This window comes from Dunckerocampus dactyliophorus, chromosome 14 (genome assembly GCF_027744805.1).
Source record: "Dunckerocampus dactyliophorus isolate RoL2022-P2 chromosome 14, RoL_Ddac_1.1, whole genome shotgun sequence".
NCBI lineage: Eukaryota > Metazoa > Chordata > Actinopteri > Syngnathiformes > Syngnathidae > Dunckerocampus > Dunckerocampus dactyliophorus.
In genome coordinates, this window is record NC_072832.1 from 25,915,432 (window position 1) to 25,927,999 (window position 12,568).

The 12,568-nt window shown below is 45.6% G+C and overlaps 1 protein-coding gene across 3 annotated transcripts in view; it reads left to right on the plus strand.

Annotated features, from left to right (window-relative positions):
* The window catches only part of LOC129193637 (protein kinase C epsilon type-like), a 49,390-nt gene that overhangs the window by 24,252 nt on the left and 12,570 nt on the right, over positions 1-12,568 (plus strand). For all 3 annotated transcript variants that reach the window (XM_054798020.1, XM_054798018.1, XM_054798019.1), the window contains one exon: positions 7,289-7,443. In XM_054798020.1, coding sequence (XP_054653995.1) covers positions 7,289-7,443 — 155 coding nt within the window. The remainder of the gene's footprint in view (positions 1-7,288; positions 7,444-12,568) is intronic.

Sequence of the window (12,568 nt, forward strand, 5' to 3'; positions counted from 1 at the left end):
TTCATTATTTCATTTAATATTAACTTTGTAGGGCCGCACGGTGGTCTAGTGGTTAGCACGTTGGCCAACACAGTAACAGCTTGGAGATCGGGAAGACCTGGGTTCGATTCTCTGGGCATTTCTGTGTGGAGTTTGCATGTTCTCCCCGTGTGTGTGTGGGTTTTCTCCGGGTACTCCGGCTTCCTCCCACATTCCAAAAACATGCATGTTAGCTTCATTGGAGACCCTAGGTATGAATGTGACAGTGAGTGATTGTTTGTCTTTATGTGCCCTGCCATTGGCTGGCGACCAGTCCAGGGTGTACCCCGCCTGTCGCCCGAAGTCAGCCGGGATAGGCTCCAGCATGCCCCCGTGACCCTAATGAGGATGAAGCGGTATAGAAAATGGATGGATGGATTAACTTTGTATTGATGAATTATGAATTAAGTATATAGAATTTTTGTATAATGTCTGTGAATTAGTTATTGAAGTAGAAGTATTTTCCAGAATTCAACACAAGTCCAATCTTTATTTTTACATCCAGTTTGCTGAAAGGCACCTCAGCAGGACTCAAATCTTTAACCTCTGCTCCTCCAGCGAGCGCCTTTGAGATGTTTTCTATCACGTATGAAATCCAAATACAAGAAGCAGCATGAGGTAAATATGATAGGACGAAATGCAACACAAGTGAAATAGTCTGTTCCCGTGTCAAATGTGACCACCATCAAAGCATTAGTAAGGTTTTAAAAACATTCTTAACTCATTCAATCCCAGCCATTTAAAAAAAAACACACACACTGCCAACCATTTTAGGCGATTTTGACTCGTCTTTCAAGGTACACCGAATATTGTGTTCTATGGAATATAAACATGGAACCTACCAAAAGAAACATTAGCCTCCTGTCTTTCAGCAGAAAAAAAAGCTTGTTTCTACCTTTTTCTGTTCTTTCGTAATCAGCAGTAGCACATGGGTAAGTTTCAGGAAAATATCAGTTCCCGACTAAAAAATGGACAAAAACAGCTTTTTGTGAAAAGATACATTTCAAGCATAACTTTTACTTTGACACGATTTGTTTGCTTTTGTGACAGCTCAAATATCTAAACTGCACCACAACCTAAACAATACAAAACAGTGGTTGTTTTACATCAAAATAACAATTTATCTGCAAATATAACACCATGACCGATTTACAATTTTCACATTTGGAACTAAGCCGTGTGTGTGCACACACGTGCGAGTGTGCGTGTGCATGCGGTAAAGTCTCCTGTTGAGTGTGTAGGTACATAAAAAAGATGCGGAGCTCTTATCAAATGCACTTCTGCCACCTTGTGGCCGTTTTTGTGGCTTAAAACTACAGTGACAGTGATTTCTATTAGTGTGCAGTTGCGTATTCGCCTCTTTTTGCCTCTCGCGTACAAAAAGCGTAAAAGTCGTACATATACGTTTTTGTAATTGAGTGACTTAAATGAAGTGAAGCAGTGTTAACTGAGCTAATTACTGTTTTGAGTGGGAGTAACTTCCTGTCTGTATTCTTCACGAATAATAATATTGTACAATGTTGTCGGCGTATTGTTGCTATGATGATGCATACATGCAGCAGCATGACAGACTGGTCAAGGGCGTGACGCCGCCAATGCCAACAGCTTCCTGTGGCTGTGTTATGTTTTGTCTAACACGTGTTGCATAAGTGTTCCCGGCGTGGAATGTATACATGCAGTACGTACGTGCGCGCGTGTGTGTGCTTTCATTTCCACTTGAGCCTGACAGCGTTGAGGCAGGTGTGTGACCTGTCACCACCAAGCAGTACGAGTAGAATGTAGCTTTACTGTAAATGTAACACCTTGCACAGGCGACCCCAGTGAGGACGAGCAATATAGAAAATGCACAGCAATGCTTTGCTCGAAGCAAAGCAGCTTTCTTTATGACACACAGCGTGCATGCATGATTCATCGTGTCTTTTATCCGCACAAAACACATCTCACTCACACTAAGTCGCGAATAATTTATAAATAAAATGTACAGCATGCATGTACCACCGTTTAAAAAGTGATTGCGTGAATATGTCTTCATGCTTCACCGATAAAGCGTTGCGATTTTGTTTGGCTGTCCTTGAATGCACCACTGTTATTACTCACAGTAATCCCTCCACACTTCACAACTTCATGCTGTTTTGTGCTTGAAAATGGCCTATAGGTAGAAAAATATGCATAATTAAGCACATTTTGCATGTTTTGTGCCTAAATGAAGCATTTTCAAGCATGAAAATGTCTAAAACAAGTATAATACAAATACAAGGCGCATTCAAAGAGGTTGTGACGATATGTAGTATTGTGCACTGGTCACTAGGTGTCAGTAATGTTACCGTAATGCGTCACAACGGCCACAGTAATCCCTAACACGAGCTACTGTTGTGGCCATAATCCACGCCAAGATAGAACCCAACTCTGAACCCCGCCCACTCAGCTCCCCGAGCACCGGAACAGCAGCACACTCAAGCACGAGTTTATGTCTTACATGTGTTGTTTTCTTTTAGTGTACATCTACTATATTGGGTAATAGGATTGTAAAGGTGACTATAGAGGTGTTATTTCATGTATATAGGGCTGTAAAAATGTTAAAAAGCATATTTAGAAGGTGGTAGGCAGGTTTTCTATGTTGTATATGTCTTATTTTCTCTTATTATGTCTACTATATTGGGTAATAGGAGTGTAAAGGTGACTGTAGAGGTGTTACTTCATGTCTAGAGGGCTGTAATAATGTTAAAAAGCATATTTAGAAGGTGAAACAGGTTTTCTATGTCTTATTTTCTCTTAGTATGTCTACTATATTGGGTAATAGAAATGTAAAGCTGACTATGGGATGTTATGTCATGTGTAGAGGGCTCTAATATTGTTAAAAAATGTATTTAGAAGGTGGTAAACAGGTTTTCTATGCTCTAACTATGAAAATATTGCATTTTTAAATGAGGAATGCTACTTGTGTGAAATTGTGTTTTGATGGTCGGATGGAAGCCAGTGGAAGCGTGATAAAGGAGGGTTTACTGTAACTGATGTTGGTGTTGTCTGCGGCGGTTCAGCTGAGGTCAGACATGATGAGAGCTTTGTTTATTTTCTCAGAAGGTTCTGGAAGACTGCATGGTGGCGTCTACAGTAGAATTGATGTATTCCTGTTATGTTCCTCTCAAACAAACAACACACACTGGGTGGGCGGGCTGGGAGGGACCAGGAGGTCACATGACATGTTTGTTTACTTGTTTGTCCTCCATCGGACTGTATTGCACACACACACACACACACACACACACACACACACACACACACGCACACACACACACACACACACAGGGCAGGGAGTGTGTTCTTGCTGCAAACAAAGGGATTGTGGCTCTTGTGTAACATCTTTGATCATAATCAGGATGTGTGTGACCCCGCCCTCGTCTAGCCTATGCCCCCACCTCCTCCTTGCTACCAGAGCCCACACACACACACACACACACACACACACTCAGGTGCTGATGATAAAGAAAGGCACAGAGACACACACTCTACCTTCACACACACTTCCTGGGCTTCACAGGGGTGTCAGGCTTCACGTCTTACATAATGTCGGCTCCACTCGGTGCGTTTCCAGGCCGGACCGCCTCGGCTCAGTGAGCTAATGAGGTGACCCGTTGGACCACGGTGGCTCACATCCCACTTTGGTTGTTTTGGGAAACTCGGGGCGGAACACAAACTCCACACTCGCAGCCGTACTTTCACTTTTCAACAATTCTTCACCTTCTATACGCGACTTATGAGTATGAAGTATATTTTACTTTTCAGCATAAATGCTGGCAGGCATCGTCACGGTGACATCATGTGACCTACACCATGTCCCACCCTCTCGCTCTGCTTCCAAATCAAGCGTGGGATCGCAGTGTCTCTCCTTATCAGCCTAATTACAGCAGAGAAATGTAAATATTGTTACACAACGCCAGCATTCCACTCACTGCCGAGAAACAAATTGTGGAAGTTGAAATGTGGAAGGAAAGGACGCTCCTCCAGTGACAGGGTGAGATCATGCAGAGCAACCTAATGAGAAGATCACAGCCAGCAGACCTCCACCAAGCGACATTCATCAACCTTTGTTGTCATGGACATCAAGAGTGAGGCTGAGTGGACAGCGCAGGGCTTTTAGATCAATGGCTAGCGCTGCTACTTCACTCTCATTTAGGGAGGATTGCACGGGTCACCACGGTTACATTGGTACCGTGACCCAGATGACAGTGAGGTTTAGGGGGGTTCGTGTAACCAGCCAGTGTGGTTGTGCAATAAGTACCTTGAGTAAACCCACTCCCTGACACCTTAAGAGCTGAGCTGGACAATGAGTTCACAGCGTGCGCCTTTTAGCTCGTTGGCTGGCGCTTCTCCACTTCACTCTCTTTGGTGAGGCTCTGTGGTTGTCGGTTCAAGGCCGGTGTGTGCACGGCTGGACTGTGCTGATCGCCACTGTTTCACTTAAAAGTTACGTCCACTCCTCGTTTATCCCAGTTAACTGGTTCCCAACCCGACCGTGATCAGCCAATTTCCCTGCCATAGGATTCCTTGTTAATAAATGCAATACTTTTGTAGGTATTGCATAAAAAACCTGTTTACAACCGTCTAAATACGCTTTTGAACATTATTAGAGCCCTCTAGACATGAAATAACCCCCTTATAGTCACCTTTACCCTCCTATTACCCAATATGGTAGACATAATAAGACATATAGGACATAGAAAACCCATTTACTACCTTCTATATACACTTTTTGACATTATTAGAATCCTCTAGACATGAAATAACACCTCTATAGTCACCTTTACACTTTTATTACCCGATGTACTAGACATACTAAGAGAAAATAAGGCATTTAAGACATAAATAAGACTTGTGCACATGTGCATTGCTTTAAATGTGTTCCATGTGGACGACAGGAAGTGACATTTTGGGTTCAGATTTGAGTTTTAGCGTAAACCTGCAATAAGAGCCTGTTGTTCTGGTGATCAAGTCTGGTGCTTGTGTGTCTCACTGAACTATTACTGACACCCAGTCACCATTGTAGAACACTACATTCACAATTTGAATGGTGGTCTTAATGCGTTAAATTTGTATTTTACTTCATTCAGACATTTTTATGCTTGAAAATGTTTCATTTAGGCAAAAAATAGGTAATATGTTTTTTTTTTACTAACAATAGGCCGTATTCAACCACAAAACAGCATGATTTATAAATATGTGTTTGAAAAACTGTGATAGAGTGAAGCTGTGGATTCACTCTATCACATTTGTTGAAGTGTACTGTCATCCCTCAGAATATCACAGTTCAGTCGCTCCCTCGCTATATCGCATTTTTCAGCAATGAATGAATGAATAAATGATGGCTGTTTAGTGGTAGCCTATGGTCTATTGTTAGTCAAATACGTATGTAAATACAAGTGTAGTGTAGTATTGTGGTCACTAGGCGGCAGTAATGACACAAAACGTTGAGACATTAGCTTACATGACATTACCTTAACACTGCATCAAGTCACGAAGTCAGCCATGTCCCACATAATAGATTGAACAAAAAGTTCTCCTCTCATCCCATGTGGAAGTGGTATGTTTTTTCCTTCTTAACTTTAAAAGAAATACATTTGAGGTTCCTCCTCCTCCTCCTCAAGTTCCTGCAGCATCAGAGTTGAGCAATGTGGCGTAAACAAAGAATAATAGGAGTGTCAAGGTGACTATAGGGGTGTTATTTCACGTCAACAGGGCTCTAATAATGCTAAAAAGCATATTTAGAAAGTCAGAAACAGGTTTTCTATGCTCTAACTACAAAAATATTCCAATTATTAACATTGAATCTTGTATCACAGCAATTCATTTATCGCGGTCAGGTCTGGAACCAATGAACGGCTACTAACGGGGGATTCCGGTGCTGATCAGGGCCAGGTCTTTATGGTGATCTTTGCAGCAGACAGAGAATGAAAGGTAATCCATAATCAGTGAGGTCATCTTAGTGGGATGAATTTAAGCGGGAAGGAGCAGCGGCTGAGCGCTAACAACTTGTAATGTTCCGAGGAAAATAGGCGAGTAAATTTCCTCTTTTGTTTTTGTTTTTTTCTACACTGACCAGACCTTTGTTTTTATTGCTGCCAAGTGCACTCAATGTGCTCACCTTTTATTCTTTGATTCTTGATGCCAGTATTAATAATCCTCATATTTCTATTTGAATGCTAGTCATTGAATCGTGTAAAGAGTAGATGTTTATTCATGAGAAATGAACGGATAAATGTATAGAAGACATCAGCAGCGTGTGTAGGCTACATGATTGGAATTACACTCAGGAAATGTTTATTCATGTCTGATAGGGCGGGTCCAGCTGGGAATGGGAGCACATTTAAACAAACTATTTGGACATCCTGTTTAAAGTCGCAGCACAGAGAGAAATCGTTGCAGCAGATGTGGACCGTCGTCCTGCTTACGTAAGAACCAGCGCTTTAAACTGGCACCGGGAGGCGGTGGGGGACAATGACAACTATTCAACTAAACTGGCAAGGATCCACAGTCATTTTCTGGAATGTGGTTATTTATTGATGTATTAGTCAATGAGATCATGCACGCACACACACACACACACACACACACACACACACACACACTGTAAGAGATCATGCTGTGCACTCACACAACACACAGTGACCTGCAGGCTCTCCTTCTGCCTCTTTATATACACTGCTGTTTATATCACAACACCCCGCCCCCCCACTTTCCCTCTCACACACACACACACACACACACACACATTTACTTCCTATATGAAGAACCAAAGCTGGAATTCAGGAAACTCCGTTTTCAGGCCCAAGAAACACACAGGCAGGGTGCAGTGTGTGCGTGTGTTGGAGGGAGAGGTCACGTGGATGTGGAGATCATCTTTGTCGTCTCAGCAGCCTCTTTCTTACATACACACTCATCCCGCTTAATTGTGACACGTTACATGTACCTGTAAAGCATACCTACTGTGACCCATACCTGTGACACCTACGTATGATACGCACCTGTGACACGTACCCCTGACATTTACCTCTGTCATACGTACCTCTGACATTTACCTATGACACGTATCAATGACACCTTCATATGATATGTACCTGTGATACGTACCCCTGACATTTACCTGTCATGCGTACCTGTGACATGTACATCAAGTGTTTTGCTGATTTTAGTTGTCGTACTTGAATTGTTAGTCGATTAGTCATGTGAGTATTTTGTAGACGTTGCGCAGATGACGTGAACTTCCTGCCTCCAGGACCGCCTCTTCTTCGTGATGGAGTACGTCAACGGAGGCGACCTGATGTTTCAGATTCAGCGCTCCAGGAAGTTTGATGAGGCGCGATCCCGTTTTTACGCCGCCGAGGTCACGTCCGCTCTCATGTTCCTGCACCGGCATGGAGTCATATACAGGTAACCATGGTAACCATGCTACCAAAGTATGCCTTTTCAAAATATTGGTATTGGTGTGGACATGGCCTTAAATTAGCAGTCTAGCTACGTCATTCAAATTCAGACCTACATCTGGGTGGTTTTTTTTTACGCAAATTGATCAAATATTGTGTACATAATCCATAATGGAGGTTATGTTGCCATCTGTGGCTTCGGCATGATCCTTCCAGCACAGGGGTCCCAAACTTGTGGCCAACCATGTTTTTCTGGCCTACAGCTGGACATGAAGGTTGTGTGTGAGCACAAAAATGACAGCACATGATGTAACAGATAAGTAAACACACATAGGGCAACTCCTGCTACTATGCTAAATCTGCTAAATTTGCTGATCTGGTAAACTTTCGACCAGCTAAAAATCTTTGCTGGGCATGTGGAACTGTGAATTGCACGCATGTGATGCGCTCCAGTGTGACTTGTATGAGTAATGAATGAAACCATTACCATTGCCATAAACAACAACTACGAAACACTTCAGCAACTTTTTACAAAACAAGTGCCGCAAGGCAAGAGGCGCCTATGTTCTGAAGAAGCGTTCATGTTCTGAAGAGCTGTTCATGTTCTGAACTGTTACGATTGAAGATTGGATCAGTTGTACTTGCCTCACCCAGACTCCACCTGCAGCGGCCCCCAGGGGACTTGAGTTTGCAGCTTTCAAGCTGTTTTCTCAGATGGAGTGTGTTTTGGCACACACGCTTTGGCGAGTTGATTCACGGATGGAACGGCGCTACCTGATCCTCCCCCAGCAGTGCCACCCCTCCCTGCCTGTCTTGTCCTCGACCCACTTCGTACACCTGAGCGTAAACACCTTTTTTAGGACATGATGTCCTCACTCTTTGCTGTTGCCATCCCCACCTCTTCCTCACCGGACCGCCACTTCTTTCCATCCCAGCAACGCCCCATCATCAGACGTCCTTTCAATGTCAGAATGTAAAAGGTTGAAATGCGGAGTGAGCGGGTTCAGGCAGGTTTAAGTAAACACACCTGAAGCTTCATCACCTTCTGGAACGTCACAAACGTGCTACAGTTTGGACTTGAAGCATAATTCTCTGGAAAAGTAACACAAAAAAAATTCAAGCCATCTTCAGCCAAGGAGAGAACATCTGGGGACAGATGCTTGGAATTTTCCCAGGAGTACAGTACTGCGTGTGTGTGTATGCATGTGTGCGTGTGTGTGTGTGTGTGTGTGTGTGTGTGTGTGTGTGTTTGAGAGAATCTGCTTGTCAAAGCGTGGTTGGGATGTCATGGAAAAATCCGTCCAGGAGCAACAACAAACACAGGAAATGCCCTCAATTAAGCCTGATTGGTGTGCGTGTGTGTGTGCATGCATGCGTGTGCATGTGTGTGTGTGTGTGTGTGTGTGTTACCGTACAGTGTCAAAGGTGATTTCCCCGACGGAAGCAGCATGCACACACGCCTGAAGGAGAATGAAGTCAGCTGCTTGCTGGTGTGAATAAATGGCTGATAAATGAAGGGTTTCTGTCCGTCCACCCCAAATGAAACTTGGTTCTGGTCGGGATAAAGACAGAATGGAAGTTGCTGTTTAAGAGGCTGAAAAGCGTTTTGTTCTTTGTGCCGGCAGTGTCTTCTGCTTGTTCTGCCTTGGGTCAGCTGCCTCTTGGAGTTTAAAGCCGTTTTATGCGCTTCACGGTCGCGGAGGCAACACGCTGGACCGGAACACCGGACCCTCGCATCTTCTATCCTGAGGGCATATGTGAGGTTGGGTACCAAGAACGGTGCTTTTATAGACACCGAACAAATACCAAGCAAACTACCGAGCACCGACTCAGGTAAAATCAAAAGGTACCGCGTTTCGGTACCAAAACACCAAGTGTCATCTCACTGCTCCTAAAAACATTCAATCCGCAAGCAAAGAAGGTGAAACTACAAGGAGGGGGGCAATGTTAACTCCACAACTTCATTTTTGTATTCACAAATGAATTCAAATTGACCGAAATTGATAGGCGTCTATTTGGTTAGTCAGTGATAAGTATACTGTATAACAATACCACATCAGTAGATGGCATAAGAAATATGTGAGAAAGAACATTCACAAACAACATATTTAGCAATACTTAGCAAAGTAATACTGGGGTGTCCATATACTACAATTTAGATGTAGATGATCAACCACATAGCAGAACATTTGTGATTATTAAAGTGATTATTTTCCATGCCTCTGATGAGCACCACAACCACAAGAACCAAAGCAAACGTCATTTAAACACACATTCAAACATTACCCACAACACCAAAGAGCTGTACAAACTCGTTGATGTGGTTAACTGCTTCCAGACCCAACCACGACACGTGAATTTCCGCAAAGTAGGATTAAATATTCATAAATGGAATATTTTCATAGTTACAACATAGAAAACCACATTATGGCTTTCTAAATATGGCTCTGACATTATTAGAGCTCTAACCAACACCCCTATAGTCACCTTTACACTATACACTATTATTCTTTGTTTACATCACATTGTGCGGGTTACAGGATCACTACAGCGGCCCCTAGCATAGTAAGATAGTGAGCTAACTTGTTAGCCTCTCCAGTTTACTTATTCTAAGCTTAAGAAAGTGTTTCAAACGGAGCGGGGAAGAAGGACAAAGAAGCCAAAAACTTACTACACTAGGTCCCCAACTTACGAACATCCGACTTGCGAACATTCGGAGATACGAATGCAAGCTGACTGGTCTACATTTTCATGTATTTTGCCTTGTAGTCACTCAATATTTATACTGCTACATGCTTGACCAGTAGAGAGCACTGTGACACTGCTAATGGGACCAAAAGGTGGGGAGTGAGTGTAAAGGACAAATGGAAAGCTAAATTGTAGCTGTACATGCAACCCGGACAGTGCGTGTGATTAAAGTTTATGAAGAGTTAATAGGCCTGCTTAATTCTACACCACCCACAGAACACTACCTCTTTTAGAAGAGTCTAACCACGACGACCATTTGTCCTTTTTTTCAATATCTCCTCCTCCTCCTCCACCACAACGACGTATGCTCAACCACTCCTCTTCAAAGGTAAATAATATTTATCTGTTAAGTCCGTGGTGTGGTTTGGACCCCAGATGCAGAGGCTGAGAGCTGGTGTGGTTGTAAAGGAACTTTTAATAACAAAAAAAATGCAAAAAGGCAGTTCCACAAACAGAAAGCGATGGTGTCTTGGCAAAAGAGGGAACAGAAAAACAAATAAAGGCAACACCATGAAGAGCAGTACAAACTTGGGGAGTAAAGCTGGATGGCAGGGAGCGACAGGGTCCAGAAAGGCGTAGCACGAGGATTGTGTAGTAGGAGTTCTGGGACGAGTAGCCAGCTGTAGCGAGACAATAAACCAGCGGCTGCCAGCTGCGGGCAGTCAGCTTAAATAGGTATAGACTAAATGAGCTACAGGTGTGCCCAGCGTCCCCGCCTCCAGCATGCTCAAGGTGTGACTGCAAAAAGAGAAAACAGGCCAGGAGAAGGCAGGTACCAAGGCAACACAGCACATCAACCACCAGTGCTCACTGGCAACTGTGACAGTACCCCCCCCCTTAATGGGCGCCACCCGGCGGCTTACCTGGCTTCTCCGGGAAGCGCTTGTGAAAGTCCGAAATGAGGGTGGGGTCGAGAATGAGGGACCGGGAGATCCAAGAGCGATCCTCAGGGCCGTACCCCTCCCAGTCCACCAGATACTGGAAACCCCTGCCCCTTCTTCTCACGTCCAAAATGGCCTTGACTGTGAATGCAGGGTAGCCGTCGATCAGCCTAGGAGGAGGAGGAGGCACCTCCGGAGGGCTGAGGTTGCTGGAGGTGACTGGCTTGAGGAGTGAGACGTGAAAAACCGGGTGTATCTTGAGGGATTCTGGCAGAAGGAGTCGAACCGCGGACGGGTTCAAAACACGATCCACAGTGTAAGGGCCGATGTACCTGGGTTGGAGCTTCTTGGAGTCTGTTTGGAGGGGTAGATCCCGGGAAGAAAGCCACACCCTTTGTCCTGGCTTGTAGTCTGGGGCGACTGAGCGATGGCGGTTGGCTAGGCGTTGGTTGCGCTCTGAAGTCCGGCCCAGAGCTGCCCGTGTGTTGCGCCAAGCCCGGCGGGCCCGGTGAAGGTGGGCAGCCACGGAGGGAACTGCCACCTCTGACTCCAGGGAAGGGAATGCTGGGGGTTGGTAACCATAGGCAACGTGGAACGGAGAAAGGCCCGTGGCGGAGCAGACAAGGGTATTGCGAGCATACTCGATCCATGGCAGGTTGAGGGACCAGGAGGCGGGCTGCTGATGGCAAACGCAGCGAATGGCCGCCTCCAGGTCCTGATTGGCTCGCTCTGTTTGGCCGTTGCTCTGAGGGTGATAGCCCGAGGACAAGCTGGGTGATGCTCCGAGGGACTTGCAGAACGCCTTCCAGACTGCTGATGTAAACTGTGGGCCTCTGTCCGAGACCACATCCAGAGGGATCCCGTGGAGTCTGAAGGCGTGGGAGACAAGTAGGTCTGCCGTTTCCAGGGCAGACGGAAGCTTGGGGAGCGCGATGAAGTGCGCCATTTTAGAAAAGCGGTCTACTATGGTGAGAACGACTGTATTTCCATTGGATGAGGGAAGTCCTGTCACAAAGTCCAGTGCAATGTGGGACCAAGGGCGGGAGGGGATGGGAAGCGGTCGTAAGAACCCCGCCGGGGCCAGATGCGATGGCTTGTTCCGCGCACAAGCTGGACAGGCGGCCACAAACCTCTGGACGTCGGCTCGGAATGAGGGCCACCAGAACCGTTGCGCCAGCAGGAAGGCGGTGCGGGAGACTCCGGGGTGACATGCAACCTTGGAACCGTGGGCCCACTGGAGGACCTCGGAGCGAAGTCCCGGGATGACAAACAGCCGGGCCACCGGACATCCCTCTGGGACGGAGACTTCCTTTGCCGCGTTGGCCACCCGCCGCTCGATGTCCCATTGCAGGGCCCCCAGGATCCGGGACTGGGGAACGATGTACTCCTGGCGGGGTTCCTCCAGGACAGGTGCGTGTAGTCGGGAGAGGGCGTCAGGCTTGCAGTTTTGGGAGCCCGGGCGGTAGGTCAGGGTGAAGTTGAAACGTGTGAGGAAAAGGGCCC